The sequence below is a fragment of the Trichosurus vulpecula genome, chromosome 8, assembly GCF_011100635.1.
Source record: "Trichosurus vulpecula isolate mTriVul1 chromosome 8, mTriVul1.pri, whole genome shotgun sequence".
NCBI lineage: Eukaryota > Metazoa > Chordata > Mammalia > Diprotodontia > Phalangeridae > Trichosurus > Trichosurus vulpecula.
This window is the reverse complement of record NC_050580.1, coordinates 110,052,026-110,074,547: the sequence shown is the minus strand read 5'-3', so window position 1 is coordinate 110,074,547 and position 22,522 is coordinate 110,052,026. Positions and strand designations below refer to the sequence as shown.

At 38.5% G+C, this 22,522-nt stretch overlaps 1 protein-coding gene across 1 annotated transcript in view; it reads right to left on the bottom strand.

The window, feature by feature from the left end:
- The window catches only part of LOC118829600 (cilia- and flagella-associated protein 43-like), a 168,140-nt gene that overhangs the window by 23,735 nt on the left and 121,883 nt on the right, over positions 1 to 22,522 (bottom strand). The window contains exons 25-31 of the mRNA XM_036736553.1: positions 19,824 to 20,069; positions 18,475 to 18,681; positions 10,289 to 10,378; positions 9,951 to 10,031; positions 8,922 to 9,050; positions 4,120 to 4,239; positions 1,891 to 1,998 (exon numbers count right to left, since the gene is read on the bottom strand). Coding sequence (XP_036592448.1) covers positions 1,891 to 1,998; positions 4,120 to 4,239; positions 8,922 to 9,050; positions 9,951 to 10,031; positions 10,289 to 10,378; positions 18,475 to 18,681; positions 19,824 to 20,069 — 981 coding nt within the window. The remainder of the gene's footprint in view (positions 1 to 1,890; positions 1,999 to 4,119; positions 4,240 to 8,921; positions 9,051 to 9,950; positions 10,032 to 10,288; positions 10,379 to 18,474; positions 18,682 to 19,823; positions 20,070 to 22,522) is intronic.

Here is a 22,522-nt window from a genome sequence, read left to right as displayed (position 1 = left end):
GTCCACTGGCCACCTCCTGAAATAAGCTCCAAAATGAAAACTCCCAGGATCATTTTAGTCGAAATCCAAAGTTTCTAGGTCAAAGAAATACTGACTGCAAGCAGTCAAAAGGAGTGAACTCAAGTATCAAGGAGCCACAGTGAGGATGGTAAAAGATGAAGCAGCCATGAATTTAAAGAAACAGAAAGGTTTAAATATGATATTCTAGAAGACTGTATATAGGATTACAGCCAAGAATAACATGACCAGAAAAACTGAGTATAATTCTACAGGGAAGAAATTTGCCTCTAAAGAAACAGAGGACTTACAAGCATTGCTGATGAGAAGACCAGAGATGTATAGGGTATTCTGAAGTTCAAATATAGGCATAATGAGAAACATTAAAAGGTAAACATGAATAATCATGAGGGACTGAACAAGAATAAACTGTTAAGATTCTAATGTGGGAAAATGGTACATATGTTCCCTCTGAATCCTATCATCATCAGGGGTCATAGAGGGAGTCTAATTAGACAAAACCTGGGACTGGTTCTGTTATGTATGGATGATATTAAAAGAACGGAAAAAGGAGAAGAGGTATGTACTTGGGGGAGGGGAAAGGCAGGTTAGGGGGAATTATCTCACACAATCAGGATGCTCAAGTAGACTTCTATGCAAACTAGAACTTGAACCTCATTCTCATCTGAACCGATCAAAAGAGGGAAGAATATATACACACATTTGGATACAGAAATACATTTCATTCAACAGAATTAGGAGGGAAATTCGAGGAGAGGCAATTAGAAGGAAAGTACCCAAAGAGAAGGATTAATACCCAAGCAAAATAAATTTTAAGCTTGTACAAATATATTTATTGCACTTTTTGAGGTAGCGAAGAATGGAAATCTAAGTGATGCCCATCAATTGCGTGATGAGGGAACAAGTTATGGCATATGAATGTGGTGGAATACTATTGTGTTGTAAGATATGATGAAAAGGGTAGTTTCAGATGGGAAGACTTGTGTGAACTGATGCAAAGTGAAGTGAGTAGAACCATGAGAACAATTTATACAATTATAACAATATGGTAAAGTAAAACAACTTAGAAAAATGAGAAATTCTGATCAGTGTAACGACCAACCATGATTCCAGAGGACTGAAGATAAAACATGAGAGGTAAAGGACTGAGTACACTGAGTACAGAATGAGACAAACTTTTTGGAAATAGCCAACATGAAATTTTGTTTAGATTTACTATATGTGTTTGTAATAGGGTTTGCTTTGCTTTCATTCTCTCTTTTTTAAAAATTTCAGCATGCATTTAAAAATTTTTTTTGAATTCCGAATTCCTTCTGTCTCTCCTACCCCTCCCCCGCCCAGTAAGAAGGAAGCAATATGACATTCATTGTACATATGAAGACATGCAAAACCTATTTCCATATTTGCCATGTTGCAATAAAGTAAGAAAAATAAAGTGAGAAACAATATGCTTCAATCTGCACTTGTTCATCAGTTCTCTCTCTGGACAATAGCATTTTTCATCACAAATCCTTTGAAATTGTAAATTGCAACTAATCAGAATAGCTAAGTCTTTCCCAGTTGATCATCAGTATAATATTGCTATTACCGTGTACAATGTATGCCTGGTTCCGCTCACTTCACTTTACACAAAAAAATCTTAAGGCAATAAATTATAGGTTTATAGAATTTAGAGCTTGAAGGTGCTTAAGTACGTAGCCTGAGCTCCCTCATTTTATAGATGACAAAATTGAGGCCCAGAGATGTTAAAAAAACTGGGGATGGAATAGGGGACTAGGACATGGAGAAAAGGAAAGAGAAGGAAAGAATGAGAACATGTAAATGATTAGTGAGCACAGATCATTTCAGTACAAAAGACTATGCTATAATTACTTTCTCCAATTGTTTCCTTTCGAGGAAGTTGTTCAGTCCTAATTCTCTTGTACTTAATTCTTCATCCAAGAGTAAAGAGAAAACAAGGTTGGTTATTTTTAATTCCTCCTGTAGAAACATTGAAGAAGGAAAATATATTAATACTAACACTGATGAAGCCTACTGAAGATCTCTGATCCACTCTTCCTACTCCCCACATAAAATCATTTGAGAACCATATAAACAAATAAGATTTTATTTAATTAGATAAATACAAAGTTTTCTAGTACTGTCTTTAAAAAATAGGAGTTGGAGACATAAAACAATACAACAAATGTTTTGTGTAGTCTGGTTATATATTATAAATGGCTGAGGGTGTGGATGGAAAAAAGGAGGAATAGACAGGGGGAAAGAGAATGAAGGGGGAGGTAAGAGGTGCTTGGAAAACTCTCCTCTTCACATCCAAATCCTGTCTCATCTTCAAGGCCCAGCTCAAGTTCAGCTTCCTCTGTGGAGCCTTCCTTGACCTCTTCAAATCTTAATTAACCTTCTCTTCAGAATTTCTACAGCACTTTATTATGTGTTAGTCATATTTTCTCCAACTAGACTATGAAATACTTGTAGAGAAGAACCATATTTAATATTTATTTTGTATCTTTCAGTGAACTTATCAAAGTGTTGAATTCAATACTTTATAGTTTAAGCAATCAAGAGGAGAGAAACACCGAGCTACAAACACAGAAAGACATAGAAAAAGTAAAAACATAAAGATTGTGGGATATGGGAGGCTCATTAGGTTGTAAGGATTGTTCATTGGAGGTAGATTGCTACAGTCTTCAAAGGCACTCATCACCTTGTTATCACTTTATTTTGAAATACTACTTACTTCTCTAGATTCCTTAACAGCTAAAAGCCATGACCTCTTCCCAAGTTCCCATCCTAATTGATCTATCCGCCATTTCTGACACTGTCAACCACTCCTTCCTGAACACTTTCTCTTTCCTTCATTTCTATAATAATACTCTCTCCTTGTTTGATCACTACTTCTCTGTTTCCTGGGTAGATACATCACCCATCTCTCACTGCCAAGCACCAAGTATGAATCGCTGAAGCTTTATCCTGGGCCTTCTTTTCTCTCTACACTCTGTGAGTGGTTTTATTAGTTCCCATAAGTTCAATTATTATTTCTAATCATTTATATATACATATATGTATATGTACATATGTACACATATGTATATATCGCAATCTCTTAATTTTATATATATGTACACATATGTAAATATCACAATCTCTTAATTAGTATAACTTTGCATCACCAATTTTTTGCTGTATATATCCACCTGGATATCCCATAGGTATCTCAAAATCAACATGTCTAAAACAGAACTTGTTATGTCTCTCTAATATATCCTCCCTCCAGACTTCACTGTTTCTACTGAAGCTCTTTTGTCTTTCTAGGCATTCAGCTTCAAAAGCCTCGAGTCATTTGACTCTTCCTTCTCCTTCAATCCCTCTCTTTCAATCAGAAGGCAAGGTTTGCACGTTCCATCTCCACAACATTCCCTTTCAAGACTCTCCTTTCTACACACATAGCCACAAGGCTACTTTATGCCCTATCAGCTCTTTCGTGGACTACTGTGATAATTAAAAAAAAAAATTCTCCTTTCTTCTATTCTCTCTCCTTTTTAAAATAATCTTCACGCTGTTCCTCACAAATCGGTCCCTGTTGCCTCTTAGATAAAATAAAACCGTATTAGTCACTTTGACATTTGAAATCCTCTATATCCTAGCTAGGATTAGGTTATCCCAGACATTCCATATTCATTTTCTTCACACGTTCCATGTTTCAGCCAAAATGGCCTATGAACTAGCTCCCAGATTTGATATCCTATTTATTTTCTGTGTCTTTGCCAGAGGCTGCCCCATGCTTGTTCTTAACCTTCACCTCACAGAATTCTGAGTTTCCTTCAAAGATCCACTCAGGGGCCAGTTCCTATTTAAAGCATTCCCTCAGTTTTCAGTGTTTTCTCTCCTCAGATCACTTAGTATTTACTTATCTGTACATATTAACAATTGAATGTAAGTTCCTTGAGGGCAGGTACCATTTTATTTGTGTCTTTATATCAAGTACTGTTCAACTCCAGCTGAGAAATCTGGACGAAAAAACTTAAGTCACTGTATGGTCACTTAATGTGTAGGGCCAAGGTTTGCTACCCTGGCTTAGAGGTTCATGAGCTCTGCATTCACCTGGTTGATAACCATTTCTGCTTGCACCTTCCTCTCAAAGAGTTTTTTCAGATTATAATCGAAGGCTTGTGTTGTTTCTTGAATAGACCCTTGAATCTTCCTTAATTCAGCATCCAGTGACTAAAATAAAGAGTAGTAAAATTAATACTTATTAATGTTACATGTTTCAACGTAATAAGATAAACCTGTTATTCAACTTCATCTCAATCTTCCAAATGGATAAAGTTGACTGCATGTCCATAGGGATGGATTCACTACAGTTGGGCATTTCTAGGATAGCCTTTGGCCTATGAGTGCCTGATGTTTTTCAGAGTAATAATAATATAGTAATAATTTATACTATATATCACTTGCCAATTTTGGCAAGCTGTTTGCATCTTATAGGAACAAGAAATGCCTATGTATACTAATCCTCTTGCAGGATTCGAAAGATGTTTTGCCTTGATTTTCTAGTTGTTCACACTGGTATGTTTAGTCATTCCAACAGGTCTGTAAGCTCCTTTAGGGCAAGGAATAAGGTTTTTTTTTCTTTTGAATGTCCAGAACTAGGCACCCACTGACTGAATAAATTCTCAAGAAACAAATGACAACAATAAAATCAATTTAATAAAAGTTAATAAAATCATACTTTTAAATCTTGTTAGTCAAATGAATCTGTAATCTAAGTGATGTAAGTACTCCCTCTAGTGATGAAGAGCACAATCTATCCATGCCTGTCTATCCTATGCAATGGGATGCTATGTATCTTATGCTTGCATCCTCCTATAAGTTTGCCACAAGGGGTCCCCTTCCAGTGTGGTGAGGGCCTTCCTTGCTTTCTTTTGACATAATGAAAATACTAGCCATATGAAGGACTATATCCAATGGATACCTTTCACTTTTGCCCCATGTCCAGTCCATCTTTTTCATTCATACATTTATTTCCTCCAAAAAGCCCAATTCTGGTATAGAAGTGATCCTGTGTTCTTGAAAGCTTCAATAGCCCAGAACAAGCAATGGAAGGTTTTCACCATGCTTTGTATGGTAAACAGACTAAGTCTGTTTTCCTGTGAACAGCCTAAGTCAACACAGAGAAACTCATCACTAGTAGGCTGGCCATGTCAATTCATTTTTTTAAATGTTGTCGTTGACTTTATACTCATGAACAACAAGAAGCAAAACTCACATTCACAATTACATACTATGGAATATAAATTCCTCCAGTGGAACGTAAACTCCTTGGGGGCTAGGACTATTTCACTTTTGTTTTTGTACCCCCAACACTTGGCATTAAAAAATGCTTGTTAATTTATTGAACTAGCCCAGTAAATCTAACTTATTCCCAAATCACCATCCTATATTCTAGTTTTTCTTTGGTGATAATAGAAACATCACATTTGCTAAGAATGAAAATGCATTCTGATTGCAAATTCTGCTGTTATTTTGCAAATATCCCCACTTTTAAGAGAAAGTAAGTATTTACACTGGGTGAGGGTTATTTTTTTAACTTTCTTTTTAAATTTTAATTTCAATTCCAAATTTTCTCTTTCCCTTCACCCCTCCCCCACCCAACAAGAATGTTGGTTGAATATGAAGTCATGTAAAACAGTTCCCCATTAGGCACTTTGCAATAAATAAAAACAAAAAAGAAACAAAAAGAAATTTTAAAAATATTCTTCAATCTGCACTCAGAGTCCATCAGTTCTCTCTCTGTAGCTGGATTCTGGAAAGACATATATGAATTGATGCAGAGGTGAGCAGATCCAGGAGAACATTGTACACAGTAATAGCAATATTATAATGATAATCAACTGTGAAGGACTTAGTTACTCTGATCCATACAATGATCCATGACAATTCCAAAGGACTCATGATGAACTGAGTGCAGATTGAACCCTATTGTTTTGCCTTTTCTTTTTCTTGCTTTCCCCCCCCAACTTGGCTAATACAGAAATTTGTTTTGCATGGCTTCACCTTTATAATAGATATCATATTGCTTGACTTCTTAATGTGTGGAGCAGGGGTTGGAGGGAGGGAGATAATTTGGTACTCAAAATTTTTAAAAACAAATGTTAAAAATAGATAAAAAGTATATTTGAGTCATAGAAGGAATCTGATATCTATTTTTTCAAACTGTTTACATAGTATTAGAATTGTCCTTTAAATATCTGGTAGAATTCCCTTTTAAAGGGGGGCAGAGCCAAGATGGTGCCTGGAAAGCAGGGACTTGTGTGAGCTCCCCACTAGGTCCCTCCAAAAACCTATAAAAATGGCTCTGAAAAAATTCTAGAGCTGCAGAACCCACAAAATAGCAAAGGGAAGCAGGGCTCCAGCCCAGGACAGTCTGGATGGTCGCTGGGTAAGATCTACCCCAAGGAGCTGGGAGCAGAGGGTAGCAGAGCCCAGCATGGACTGCCCCCGGACCAACCAGACTGGGAGCCGGACAGAACAGGCCCTAGCGCCCTGAATCAGTGAGCTGTGGTAGTTACCAGACTTCTCAACCCACAAACACCGAAGACAACAGAGAAGGTTAGTGGGAAAAGCTGCGGGGACAGAGTGAAAAGAGTTCTCCCTTTGGCCACTGCCCCGGGGGCAGCAGAAGTAGGGCAGCTCTGAGGACAGAACTATAGCTGCAGTTGCTTCTGGCCCCAGGCCCACCTGGTGGGAGGAATTAAGTGGCAGATCTGAGCGGGAGTGCAGAGCCAGTTTAAGATCTGAGTCTGGTCCGGGTTGGCGGTTCTTGGGGGAGAAGGAGCGATGGTGTGGTAGAGCTTGCTGTGTAGAAATAGCTCTGAAAACAACAGCACAAACCCTAAAGCTTGGGACAAAATGACAAGTACTCTATACTCTACAAGCAGTCATACCCTGACAGAAAACTCAAGGGTCAAGTAAGTTGTCTGGGAACATGGCTTTTCCACTCAGAATTCAATTTGGTGTTTTCTGTAGTTGTTCCATAGGAGAAGTTTTGGGGCAAGTTTGACAGTCATGACCCTTCATTCTGCCATTTTGATTCTGCTTTGTATCTAATCTTTCTTTGTTTATCTATACCTATTTCTATACCTAAGGAAGAAAACTAGTAAACAAACAAACCAAAATGGATGATGGTGATGGTAACTTTTTGTTTCTTGGGGACATGATTGTATTGCTCACAAACTCAGATAAACACCAAGCCATATATATTCTTCAATTCTTTTACTTTCGGATTTGAATAATCCCTGACTTAGTAAGAAGCAGAAGAAAAGAAACAAGTAGGGCTCTGTGGTAAGGTACTAAACTGGGCAATATTCCTTTCCCTTAAACCTCCTCAACTACAACTCCAAGTTTACCTATAAAAGTCTCTGTGAAGGTGTGGAGACCATGATGAAGAAGCACATGTGTTGGTAAGCAAAACGACCTTTGTTTTCTTTGAGTAGCTCAGTGTATTTCATTGAGCCTTGCTGGGTGCTGGACCCCAGGCCCAGAGTCCTATTGGGTGTGGAACCTATGTGGGTGCAGATTGGTGACTGGGATGGGGCCCAAGATGGGGCTGGCCAAGGGAAGGTGTTAACTCCAGAGCCATGCCCTATTGGGTGTTAACCTAATCTATGTGGATGTGAACCTCCCAGGGTCCTAAGGGGAGGGGCCAACTCAAGAACCAATCATTCCGACGACGCTTGATGATGTCAAAAACTCTATAAGAGGAGAGAAGACAGCTTGAAGGTCCTTTTCTGTTGGAGCTCTACCTGCAGCAGTGGTGGCGAGCGTGACTCTGGGCCAGCCCTTTTTCCAAGCTCTCGGGCTGAACCTAGATGTTGGTAATTGTATTAGGTCTGTCTGTTGATGTTTGTAATTTGTTTGTATTTTATTCTTAAGTTCATGGTGCTGGCTTTTTCCCCTGAACTAAGTGAATGATATTTGTATTCTGAATTAAAGTAAGCTTGTCAACCCCCTCACCTTGCTTTCCTTATTAAGGCAGATCAAAAGAACCTGTGCTTTCCCCGGCGTGCCGGCAGCTTTCTGGGTGCTGGCTGTGGGTGGATCTTACACTCCCACAGAAGCTGCTAGCTAGATTGTTGAAACAGCATGTGAAACCTGTGGTGGCATCGCAGAGCTCAAAGAATAAGGCTTTCCTTAATGCCACCATACCAAGGGCTTTTAGACTTCCCTGAGAGATAGCATGCTAGCCTTGCCCCTTAGACACACAGGGGAAAAAACTCTTCAGGCATCATTGGCATTTGAAACCCTACGTTCATTTTTGCCTTCATATATAAGAACACTTTTCAAATAAAATATATCAAGGACACAGCTAAGAACTTCAGTGGAAAAGAAGACAGCTAAAAAAATAAGAGATCAGAAAAACTGATCATAAGATACAATAACATACATCTGACAAGCTGGCATGCCCTATTGGATGCTGGATAATTTTACTTCTTTCACAAAAGAATAAATAAAACCAGCAGTATTTGAAAGACAACAACATCACATTTGATTTATATACTGTTTGATTTGGTTGGGCATATCCATCCTTCTCTCAACTGCTTTACTCCTTGAGAATGGTAATTAATCCTAATCTTTTCTGAGCTGAAAGCATTTTTTTAAAAAAGAAGGCAATGATACACTGAAACAAATCATATTTGATTTTCACTACTTTTCTTGGGCCATTTTTGTTGTGAATGATAATTCTAAGTTATTAAATTTAATAGTTTTTGTCCTAAAATATAAGATTACACATCTTCCATTTGAGAAAACAGAAGTTATATAATTGTCTTTAGAGTAACCCCCAACATACACGAATTTGAAATTTGGAAAGCATGTTTTTTAATATATTCCCTCTTCCTCCTGACCTTTCTATACTTGTCTTTTTCCTCATTTAACTCTTTGACTTTTTTCTCATATTCTTTGGCTTGTCTCCTTTCTTCTTCATTCCATATTGCATCTATTTTAGAGACCATAAAGGAAGGCTGAGGAACTACCTAAAGATAGAACAAAGAAGCATACAATCCACTAAATAACATAGTGACAATGTGTTTAAAGCAGTGAGAAACACCTAGAAATGATAAAGAAACCAACCTCTAACTAACCATCACTGGAGGTAACAGAGAAAATGGCCCAGGATTCAGTTAAGCTGACAAAGTGAGTCCTTGGCATTGGCTGTTTAGCTCTTTTTCGCCAATGAGATGTTTATTATGATCTTTCTAGCCTGGGTTTACTATCACTTATGACAAGTGAATTTTGTTTCAAAGAGAATTTTCAGTAGCACTAATGGAAAACTATTAATTATATATGAAATTATTAATGTAGCTTCCCTCACTACTACCAAGATATATAAATCTCACTTCTTTAAAACATGGTTTTCTTTTAGCTTGAAAATCAGTGCTGAAGTTTCACATTCCTTTGTGTTTGGTTAAAATGTTGGAGTTACTAAAAGGATTTTTTTTTTGGAGTCCTTGTCTTCTTATTACACCCAGGTTGGAAGTGCAGTGGCCACTCACAGCTTGATCCAAATTCTTATTTATATTCATGGATGCTTTATACTGATCTGGTTTGCTATCCTGAGTTGGTTTGTCCCTCCTTGTGCATGTTGGTGGCTCTTCTCTACTGAGGGATCACCATATTTGTGCTGAGTTTAATCCAGACACTTGATTAACTCAGAACTCTAGAATCAATCTACCAGGCTCAGTGTCCCCTAATAAAAAGGATTACAGGTTTGCAACACTATACTCAGCTGATGGTACTAAAATTTTATGGAATGCTTGCTTTTTAAGAATTTTCTAAAACTCAGCTCCATCTAAGAAAAATGATGAATTATAAGATTCATAGTTCTCACTTTCACCTTTCTTATTCTACCTTCCATGATTAGATAGAACCATTACCATCCTCAAAATATCTTCTTTCTTGACTTCCAAAACTCCATTCATCATGTCCATCAAAGCACGACGTCTAAAATTATCTCTCTGGAAAAAGAACCAAAAGTAGCAGGAGATAGGTTATCAAAGATTAAAGCATTCAGACTCTATTAGCAATGATCTTCTAAGGCCATACAGCCAAAGTGTGTGTGTGTGTGTGTGTGTGTGTGTGTGTGTGTGTATTAGGCTCTTCCCAAAGCATTTCTCACTGATAAATTACAAAATGTTTTTATGATATATTTAAAAACTAATAATATAAGTATGTTTATAGAAAAGACCATGTGTGATTTAACAACATGCCATACCTCAGCTAACAGGCGTCGTTGTAATTCAAGGGCTGCAGCCATCTCTGCTTGTTCTCTTTGCCACAGAGTAAGGTATCTTTCAACTTCAATCTGAAAAGACAAAGTTTCACTTGATTTCTCCCCTTGTATTATCCATAAAATTCAAACTAAATGGGTTCAACTTTCTCTTGAATAAGTTTTTCTTTCTGGAAAAGGCAGGAAATTTAAGTTCTAGTTTTAGCTCTGACACTAATTAAGGGCTTAAAATCCTTTTCCCTATTCAGGGAAAAGAGCTCCATTCTCTGCAAAAAGAATGAGAAAGACCAAGAGATGATGAAGCTCCCTTCCAGCTCTAACATTCCACAATAGAAGCCAAAGGCCCAAGGAAATTCTTTATCACTTTGATGAACACCCCAATCAATCTGATATGCCTCACACTTTTGTCTTGAGGATTCCTTGGGCACCAATCCATGGAGAGAAAGGAACATAGAGACTCCTGATGCATGGCTGATTCAGCTCAAGAGGATGAGCCCTGATGTTAGGAGTGAGGGCACCCTCTCTGAGGTCTACAGAGGTCCGCTGCTGGGTGAGCTTTCTCTCTAGGACTTGTTTTTTGCCTTCCTCATGAGGAAGATAGACTAGTAAAGAATGTGTGGCTGAGCAGGTCTGCTACTGTGGGCAAGGAAGCCTTCCCCAGGAATTGGAAATGGCTGGCCTGGGCAAGGCACATGAAAGTTGCACGTGGTTGCATAATATGATCCTGACAGTGGACTTTTCTGAATAAGCATGACAGAAATAGACATGTGCACATTCCTTCTGCCTCAAAGGGGAGTCCTCAGCCTTGGAAGGTATCTCTAAGTTCAAGAATTCTTAAATCTGAGTTTCATATTTTTAAACTGTGTAGATTTCCTAGAGCATCATGCTCCTTAGAAAAGGAAGAGAATTATTTTCATCATTTGTGAACAGCGTCGTACTTGGTGTTATTTAGACAACGCAGGTCAGTTGTAAAGCATACCTCAAAATGTATTTGTCTTCCAAACCACAAGATGATGCTATTAGTCTGGAAGACACTATGCAGGACCCTCTAGGAAGAATACGGATCTAACAGAATGTCAAAGGATTGCTCCAATGGTGACCCTGAGTTCAGTTCTCTTCCAAGAAAACTGGTTGATTATAGGAATGCTTTATGCGTTTCTCTGTTTATAGCCTCCTGTGAATTCTTTGCATTTGATTTGAATTTGGCCCCCTGAGGAGCTGAGGACCCCATGACCTATGTTTGGGGAAATCGAGGTATGAGTATGCTGCATTTGAAGACTTTGCTACAGTGAGTCCAGGTGAGGGCAATACTTCAAAGAAGGACAATGACCCCCTTTAGGTCATCTAGGTAAACTTAAAGTCTTGCTGGGTCCTAGGGATGGCCTCTTCTACATACGCAAATGAAGTGACGACACAAGGTAACGTCACTCCAATTCACTCCAACCCATATAGGTCTAGGGAGTTAGCAACGAAAGCACGGCCTATGGTGAAACCAGCTTAAGACAGATGACGATTCTGATGTCGTGACATAATAGCCAGCTAAACTCTCTGCCATAATATGAAATATTCTTATGCTAGTTTAACGTTGCTATAATGACAGCTCATACTTATATAGCCCTTTACTGTTTCCAAAGCACTCTCATATATGTATATATGCATGTGTATCTATCTATATGTATATATATATATCTTCTCAAGATAATGAGGTAACTTGAGATTTATGAAAACCTTCTGTGATATTCCTATTTTACTGATGAGAAAACTGAGGCTAAAAAAGATTTATGAATTTCCCAATGACGTGGCAGATCCAGGATTAGAACACAAGTCTTCTGATTCCAATTCCAATGCTCTTTCAATTATGCAAAATACACCAGTCTCTTGTTGATAATTCCATAGATGAGTAAGGAACTGGCTAGAGGACAAAATGGAAGAGAGGCAGGGTAAAATTTTTCTCCTCTCCTTCCTTCAGAAGGTATGTTGCTAGCTCCCTTCTGAACTCAAAGGGAAAAAAAAATCTAGCTCAAAAATAAACTTACCTAAACAGTGTTAATAAGCTTATGCTACAGATAGCTAGGTGGTGCAGTGGATAGAGCACAGGAGTTAGGAAGACTTGGTTCAAATTGGACCTCAGATGTTAGCTGTGTGACCCTGAGCAAGTCACTTGACTTCTATATCAGTTTCCTCATCTGTAAAATGGAGATTATAGTACCCACCGCCCAAGGTTACTGTGAGGATAAAATGAAATAATGTCCAGGAGACATCTTTTTTTTTGGAGGGGGGAAGGCAAGGCAATAGGGGTTAAGTGACTTGCCCAAAGTCATACAGCTAGTGTGTCAAGTGCCTGAGGCTGGATTTGAACTCAGGTCCTCCTGACTCCAGAGCTGGTGCTCTTACTCACTGCATCACCTAGCTGCCCCCCCCCAGTAGCTATCTTAAACTCAACATGTCCAAAATTAAGTTCATCATCTTACTTCCTAAACTCTCCCATTCTCCCTACGTTCTCTACTATTATCCATGGCAACATCATCCTGCTAGTCTCCCAGCCTCACAACCTAGGCATCTTCCTTAATTGCTCACTCTCTCTCACCATGCCTTCCCCCCACCTCCTGCATATCCAGTCTATTGCCAAGGTCTGTCAGTTTCACCTTTGCAACATCTCTCCAATATGTCCCCTTCTCTCATCTGACATCACCACCATCCTGGTACAAGCCCTCATCACCTCACACCTGAACTGCCACAATAGCTTACTAGTGGGTCTGTCCTCCTCAACTCTTCCTACTCCAGTTCATTCTCCACTGAGCCATGAAACTGATTTTCTTAAAGCACCGTTGGGACCATGTCACACTCACTACTCAACTTCCTATTGCCTCCAAGATCAAATACAAAATCTCTTGCTCTGGGCATTTTCTCTGGCTGTCCCACATGCCTAGAATGCTCTCCCTCCTCATCTCTACCTACTGCCTTCCCTGGCTTCCTTTATGTCCCAAGTAAAATTGCCTTAATAATGAGAAAATTCTCAGGAGTTACAAGTATCATCTCTCTATATAAACAGTTTAACCTTGCTGAATCCCTTGTGATTTCTCTTTGCTCTTTACCTTTTTATGCTTGAGTCTTACATTTGAAAGTCAAGTTTTTTGTTCAGCTTTGGTGTTGTGTAGTAGCAATTTAGATCTGAAGATCTTCCCCACCCATTAATAGGCCATGTGACCTGCTTATGTCACAGGAAGCCTAAGACACATGTGGTGGGAGCAGCTTCTTGACAGGAAAAGGAAGTTATATCACAGGAAATGCTGAGAGAGAGAGAAAGTGAGAGAGAGAGAGAGAGAGAGAGAGAGAGAGAGAGAGAGAGAGAGAGAGAGAAAGAGAGAGAGAGAGAGAGAGAGAGAGAGAGAGAGAGAGAGAGAGAGAGAGAGAGAGAAAGAGAGAGAGAGAGAGAGAGAGAGAGAGAGAGAGAGAGAGAGAGAGAGAGAGAGAGAGAGAGGGCACTTATGGCTGCCAATGGCTACTAATGGCCACCCTCATGATTGTTAGAACTGAATAGGCTGACTTAGCTATACTGTGAGTTTGTCTTTGGGAAGACCCCAGGAAGGGGTCAGAGAGGTTTTGGGATGGTGAAGCTCCAGGTTGTAATATTGTGTGTGGAATGTTTTACTGCTGCGATAAGACTGGATAAATGACTTGTGGGATATGGTTCTCAGATGTCTGAATAAATGGTTTACTTCTACCTTCTATGTGGAGAGTCTCCTATACTTTGTGATACAGAACTACATAGGCATTTTGACAATTATCATCTACATTTTTATTACTGCCTTACTGTTACATCTTGTCATCAGGAATTCTTGAAAGTCCTCTTTTTTTTTTGGATGTCCATTTTTTTTACTAAATGATTATGCTCAGTTTTTCTGGGTATGTGATTCTTGGTGGTAATCCTAGTTCCTTTGCCCTCTGTAATGTTATATTCCAAGCCCTTGGATCCTTTAATGTAGAAGTTGTTAAATCTTGTGTTATCCTTACTGTGGCTCCATGCTATTTGAATTGTTTCCTTCTGGCTGCTTGCAATATTTTCTCCTTGACCTGGGAGCTCTAGAATTTGTTTAGAATATTTCTGGGAGCTTTCATTTTGGGATCTCTTTCAGGAGGTAATCAATGGATCTTTCCATTTCTATTTTACCCTCTGGTTCTAGAATATCAGGGCAATTCTTGATGATCTCTTGAAAGATGATGTCTAGGCTCTTTTTTAAAAAAATAAATCATAGCTTTAAAGTAGTCCAATAATTCTTAAATTATTTCTCCTTGACCTGTTTTCCATGTCAGTTGTTTTTCCAATGAGATATATTACATTTTCTTCTAATTTTTCATTCTTTTGATTTTGTTTTACTCTTTCTTGACATCTCACTGAATCATTAGCTTCTACTTTTTAATTCTAGTTTTTAAAAATTCTAGTTTAATTCTAATTTTCTACAGTGAGCATTTATAGTTCCTTTTCCATTTTGCCAACTCTGCTTTTTAAGGAGTTCTTTTCTTCAGCAAGTTTTTGTACATGTGTGACCTTGAGCAAGTCATTTAACCCCAATTGCCTTGCCTTCCCCTCTCCAAAAATTTTTTTCTACATCCTTTTCCATTTGGCCAATTCTGCTTTATAATTTTATGATTTGTAATTGCTATACAATTTCTCTCCATTGGATTTTTGTGCCTCTTTTGCCATCTGGCCTATTTTGTTTTTTAAGGTGCTATTTTCTTCAGTATTTTTTGTGCCTTCTTTATTAAATTGTTGACTTTTTTCATGGTTTTCTTTCATCTCTATCATTTATTTTCCCCATTTTTCCTCTACCTCTATTATTTGATTTTTAAAATCCTTTTTGAGCTCTTCTAGGAATTCTTTTTTGGGCCTGAGACCAATTCACATTTTTCTTTTATGCTTTGGATGTAGCAGTTTTGACGTTGTTGTCTTTTGAGTTTGTGTTTTGATCTTCCCTGTCACCTTAGTAACTTTCTAGAGTCAGTGTTGTTTTTTTTTTTGTTTGCTCATTTTTCCAGCCTATTTCTTGACTTTTAGCATTATGTTAAAGTTGGGCTCTGCTCCCAGGCAGGAGAGGGCACTGTCCCAAGCTTCAGGTTTTTTGCACTGCTATTTGCAGAACTAGTTCTTGAGGTTTGTAAACTTTCAGTTCTTCCAAGGTGGTATGATCTAAGGAGATGCCAGGGAAGGCAGTATGTAGAGATGAGGAAGGAGAGCATTCTAGGCATGTGGGACAGCCAGAGAAAATGCCCAGAGCAAGAGATTTTGTATTTGATCTTGGAGGCAATAGGGAGTTGAGTAGTGAGTGTGACATGGTCCCAACTGTGCTTTAAGAAAATCAGTTTCATGGCTCAGTGGAGAATGAACTGGAGTAGGAAAAGTTGAGGAGGGCAGACCCACTAGTAAGCTTTTGAGGTAGTTCAGGTGTGAGGTGATGAGGGCTTGTACCAGGATGGTGGTGATGTCAGATGAGAGAAGGGGACCATCTTGGACTGTTTTCTGGTCTGTGAGAGACCACAAATAGTTTTTTTAGCCCTGGAACTTTGACCAGGGTGCCCACTCCCCTGAGGCCACAAGTTCAGGTATGCTAGTGCTCCTCTTTACCCTGGGCCTGTGACCCAGGACTGAGACCCAGATCCAAGTATGAGCAAAGCAATAGCCCTGCACCCAGTGCCCCAAAAGGACCCTGGAATCTCCTTCTGACCAGCTGTCTGATTCACTCGCCTTCTGTGGGCTAAGAAACTACTGTTGCTGCCACTGAGTCAGTTGCCACCAAAGCCTGCTGCTGGTATGCTCAGGTGAGGCCTGCACTGTTGGAGCCTATGCTAGAGTGCACTCCAACTCTTTGTCTTGGGCTAAAATATTGTGTCACCTTAACCCTTTGTGGGTCCAGAATTTGTTTTGAGGTATTATTTAAAATAATTTGGAGAGGAATTTGTGAGAGCTCAGGTGAGTCTCTGTCTTTTATCTGTCTTGGCTCCACCTCCCTCCCCTCCCCTCCCCCATTATAATTTTTCCTGTTTATCCTATATATAGTTTGGTTTTACATATTTATTTGCTTGTTGTCTCCCATCATTAGACTGTGAACTCCTTAAGAGCAGAGACTGTCTTTTGTTTCTTTTTGTATTTCCAGCATTTGATCAATACCTGGCACATAGTAGGTGTTTAATAAATGCTTATTTATTAACTAGTATTTTTAAAGCATTTTGCAAACCTTAAAGCACTATATAAATGCTTGATACTGTTTTGGTTGTTGTTGTTTTGGAAAAAGAAGTATCATATGAAAAATTAGCTCTTTCTAGGCACAATGCCAAGTGGTATAGGGGATGGAATCCTAGACGGGTTGAAATCCTGCCTCTAACACTTACTGGCCCTATGACCCTGGGTAAGTCACTTGACTTCTCAGGGCCTCAGTTTCTTCATCTGTAAAATGAGAAAGCTAGATTTGATTATCTCTAAGGTTACTTCCAACTCTAACTTTATGATCCTATGATTCATTTATTTTCTAACTAAATACGGTCCATTTTTTATTTCCCTTAGTGAGAACTACCATGTTATAATGGAATAGATATTGAAACCAGTCAGAAGTCCTAGGCTCAAAACCCAACTATTCTACTGAGGCAGCCATAAATTATTGAGGAAAAGAATATCACAAGGAATCCTTCTACTCAATTCTGTCACTCCTGTGCCCTTATGTAACCTTTGTAAATGCCTTGGTTTGAAGTAGTTATAAATCATCTCCTCATATGCCACCTCGCATTTTGGACTCTGGCTTCTTCACCATAACATTCCCTTCTGCCTCCTCCCCCCACCCCTCCAAACTCATCATTAGGAAATCTCATCATCTTGCAAGATCCTCTGCCCCTCTTCTTGGAGGTGGAACTACAAACTCCTTTGTTTAAAGAGGGGCCAAGTGCATCATCTACTCAGATATCGCTTCATTTCCCATCCAGCTCTGCTCATTTTTTACTTCTTTGTCTTCTCTACCATGCCTCAGTGCTGGGTACCATCCTCCTCCACCAGTCCCCTCCCCTTTTAGCTTCTGTTTCTGTTTTAAGCTCCTTGAAGACAAGGATCGTCTTTCTTTTTCACATTTGTATTCACAGCATTTAGCGCAATGCCTGGTATACAGTAGGTGCTTAATAAATATGCACTGACTATTGATTCATTTGAAATTATTTAGTGACAAAGTTGTAAGCCAGTGAAACCCATTGCTAGCACCTCCCTTGCTGGGTTGTCTTAAGGATCAATGACAATGACACATGTAAAGCACTTGGCAAACCTTAAAGCACTGTAGAGGTGCTAGCTGTTATTCTTATTGCTCATTTTGATCCCTATGCCCTAGCATACCGTGTAACATGATTCCCATGTAATTACTCTCATAAGGCGTTTGTATTGACCTGCTTATGAAGTTAAGGGTGGCGGATGTGCATTCATTGATCTCTAGCCCCAGAGTCCATAAGTGAGGAAGTTACTAGGATCACTTCCTCATCTGTATGACGGTCTGGTCCCGGCCTGTCATTTGAGCTGCCCTGGTGGGAGGACAAATGATCTGGGCATCTTATTCATTGAAGGAGGAATGAGGACTTGGATATGCCAGTCCCAGACTCTCACAGGAGCCTCATTGGGCCCCTTCTTATTTCCACTATGGCCCAAAGATCATTGCACCCATGGCCAGAAACCCTCTGCTGTGCCATTGAACCTGGGGATATTCTATTTGTCCCTTGTTCTTGTACTCCAATCCCACTGGCTCAAATTAGGCTTTATGCCTTTCTTTCTGTGCACCATGTCATAATGCAAGAGTCATTGCTTTTCACATTTCTGGTGCCCAAGTCCCACCACTGCTGAAATGTACTTTGACAACTACTTGCTGAATATTATAATGGGCCAGTCACTTTTTTCTGACTCTCATTTTCCTCATCATTACAATGAGTATAATGATACTTTCTTTGACCCATAAAGTTGTGAGGAAAACACTTTGTAAGCTGTAAAGTGTGAGATGGATGAGCCGTCATTATAATTATTATGATTATTGTTATTGTTAACATCATCTATGTCTATGGCGTCTGTCAGCAATCGAATGAAAAAGGTGGAAAAAAATCAGAAAAGTGGCATGAAAAGGTAAGGAAATGATGAAAAAGTTGAACAGTACCTCATCATCTGCTACTGTTAGAATTAAGTCTGGCTTCTCACAATCCTCTATTTCTGGTTGCCAGACATCTTCCCCAAGTTCTAGATCCTCGATGATTTCCCGAAGTCTTATATTTTTTTCCCTCACGTGTGCTATTGCCAACTTTTTTTGTTGAAAGGTGGTCACAAACTCATTATTAAAAATGGTTTTAATCTTGTAAATAATATCCTGAAATACCACATATTGGTCAAAGGTTGCAGTTTTAATGTTAATATTATCCCACAATTTTAATAACTCCCCACTATCTCCCTGCTCTAAATCCATCCTACAAATCAAAAGCAGATTAATTTTTCTAAGAGAATACTTTTTCATAGAATATGATTTTAAAAGAGGGTACTGAAGTAGGGATCAGGAGAGGAGGATTCTTTGAACAAGTCAGTTCCCTCATCTACAAAATGAGAAGTTTAGACTACATGATCTAAAGTAATTTCCAGCTCTAAAAATTCAGTGATTCGAAGTTATCTCCTGCACAATAATCTTCAATGGCTCCCCATTGCCAAAAGGTGAAAACACCACCGTAGATATCATTCTGAACTAACTCCTTTGGGGTGACTTTTAATTGAAGGTTTCACTCAATCAAAAATATGTTGAGTATATCTATACTCTATTTTCTATTATCTGACATTTGGTGGTTTAGGAGCAAAGATGATAAAAAAAGACATTTTATATTGTCATGAGATCAGAATTTTTTATCTTACTGTTTATAGACAGGTATAATTGCATGAGAACAGGATTTTCTTTGTTTTACCATCACACACACACACACACACACACACACACACACACACACACACACACATCACTTAAAAGTTTTTGATTTTAAAAAAAGGAGAAGAAAAAAACCATAGCCCAAAAGCGTGACTAGTATCCCAGGACTGCATTAATTATAACGTGGGACCCTAATGCAATATACTCCTTACACATACCACACGGGCTGTGTCACAATGATCCAAATTCTATATATTTTCTATACTATTATAAAATAGCATGTAGGATAGGGATAGGAACTAAAGCTATAATATTTCATTGCTACAAGGGGCCCTCTGGTGAGGAAAGTCCCTCTCACAATGCAAGTCAGCAATTTAAAGTCTTAGTGATTTGCTTAGGGCACTAAGAGATTATGGTCACTTAACCAATCGATGTCAGAGAGAGGACTTGAATATGGGTCTTCCGGGCTGTGAAGCCACCTCTATTCAGATCTATATCAACTTAAAAAGGGAAAAAAATGATCTGCACCTTAATCTAGTATGCAGCCTAAAAAAGCACTTTATAAGGAAGCTCTACTGATTTCAAAGATAAAAACAGTTTACCTTCAATAATATAATCTGGTTGATCTTTTCCTCTCTGGTATGAAGTTCCAGTTGGCTCTTCAACATGCTTATATCTGCATCAAAGCTTGTACATAAACTTCCAAGTAGATAATTGGGTAAACCGCTATCTCTTTTTACTACTTTTTCTTCATCCTCTTCCTCTTTCTCTTCCTCTTCTTCCTCTTCATGTGATCTTTGAGTCAGGGAAGAAGCTACAGAATTAGCCTCTACAATGTCCTTTCGCAGCTATGTGTGAAAAAGCACACATTCATTATTAGCAAACAACTTCTCTAAAAGTCAAATTTCTAATATTATGTCAACATAATTAAAAACTATTTTAAGACTTAAATTCTGCTTTCAACACTGGCATTCAAAATTGTGGGAGGACTTTGAAATTCCTATAGAAGAGATTCAGTCTTCAGAGACTAACACACTACAGATAAATAATAACGATAACAGTGGCTAGTGTTTATAGAGTGCTTTGGCAGCTAGGTGACACAGTAGGTAGTGCTGGGCCTGCAGTGAGGAAGACCTGAGTTCAAATCTGGCTTCAGATACTTACTAGTTGGGCAAATCATTTAACCCTGTTTGCCTCAGTCTTCTCATCTGTAAAATGAGCTGGAGAAGGAAACGGCAAACCACCCCAGGATCTCTGCCAAGAAAACCCCAAATGGAGCCAATCAAGATACAGACTTGACTAAAACAAATGAACAACAAATACAATGCTTTAAAGCTTGCAGAGTCCATTACAAAGAATATCTCATTTTATCCTCACAACAACCCTCAGAATTAGGTGTTATTATTATTCTCATTTTACAGATGGGAAAACTGAGGCATACAGAGGTAAAGTCATTTGCCCAGGGTCTCACAGCTAGTAAGGCTGGATTTGAACTCAGGTCTTCCGGACTCCAGGCCCAGTACCACCTAGTTGTGCCACCTCGCACTCAACAGTATAAGGTCGATAGAATGATTTGTCCTTTTAAATATTTAGAGGTGGTCTTGGTACTTCAACATGAAAAAATAATGTCCTGTTAGTTTGTAATTTATGTAGGAATTAATTCAAATAGTGACTGCTATGTATAAGTTAAGCAGCAAATAGTGAATGTTTTATATTTCAGAAATTATAAATGGAAAGTTTTAGACAGCTGCTCAGCAGAAGCTCACACTACATCTAGAGATGTCGTATATTTTAGCGTCTGACTTTGTTCTTTGTAATGCCAGGTAGGGTACACAGCTATGGATTCTAACCTGTATGGGATAATTCAGCATGTAAAAACATACTGTTCCAAAGTAACAACTCATGCTGCCCTTGGCTAGTTTTCTTAAAATTGCATATCACTGTATAAAAGGGACAAGGACAGAGTATCAATGGCTAAAGGTAATACCTCATCACTAATTAATTAATAATTAAAAGTTCATGTGCTGTGCTCATTTTCATATTTAAAAAAATCCATGCCAATTAAGCAGTATATATTACTCAGTAGAATTTATTACATAAAGTAATAAGTTCAAAATATTAACAGAAATGACATTTTCAACATCTCTTACACTGCATTTAAATTAAATCCAGCACTAAGGGAGACTAAGTTAAAAGGCATCACACATATGTTCAAATCCATACTTCAAGTTCAGCTACTTGAAGCCTCCTTAGCCGTAAAACTGTCTCCAATTCTTCCATCTCTTCTGGAGTTCGCTCTTTCATTGGGAAATTCTGGACTTCCAAATGAGTGTGAAAGGACTTGACAAAAGTAAAAAATAATAAAGAATCAAAACACATTTTCAGTTTATTTGTGAAAAATAAAGTCTCTTGATAAATAGCATCAATGTTTAATGCTTTTACAATATAAGTTGACATAATTTCATTGACACTGGTATGGGACATGAGGATTTAGAAATGTTATGGGATAATGACTTTTCATTAGTAATTTTATCATTTAATGAAGCCCTGTTTTTTTCTCACATAGAACTCTCTCAAATTGATACATATCACAACCCCCTTCACATCTTATCCTGTGTGATCCTTATACAAATTTGGCATAAAAGATCCACCACCTTGTTGAATGCCTTGTTCTATTTTCTTTGTTTCACTTCTATATACTATATATATACACCTTTTATATACCTCTTAAATATATCCCAATGGACCACTGAGACTGTTCACCTCTTTTCTTTCATATTCAGTGCATGTTGAGCCCACCTCATTTCTCACTCACATCTACCCTAAATGTCTTTTGTACGACTTCTCACATGCAAGTCATTGCTACAGACTACTCAAGTCACATGATGCAGACAATTTATATCTCCCATGCAACTTTCCACTGCTATTTGGATTATTCATAATTTTTATTCTTCTTGGTGTTACAGGATTTGCAGTTATATAGCATCACTGAGTGAATACTAGTACTAACATGCTGGGCTTTGATAGCTGCAAAAGTTTAGGATTGTGATAAGTATTATGTAATTTCCTGAATGTGATCCACCTTGATCCTGTTCCTACTCAATTCTGGACTCACTGTCTGCAGCGTCTATTCAAAATATACTGACTGACACACTCAATGGGCTGCATCTCTAGCACTCTCTAGGATGATGCATATTTTCTATCTGCTTTGTTTTTCCAGCATTAATGGCGGCAAATCCATCTCTTTTGAATTCCTATAGGTTTTGCTAAAGATGGTTTGAATAGGCATCTAGGCGGCCCA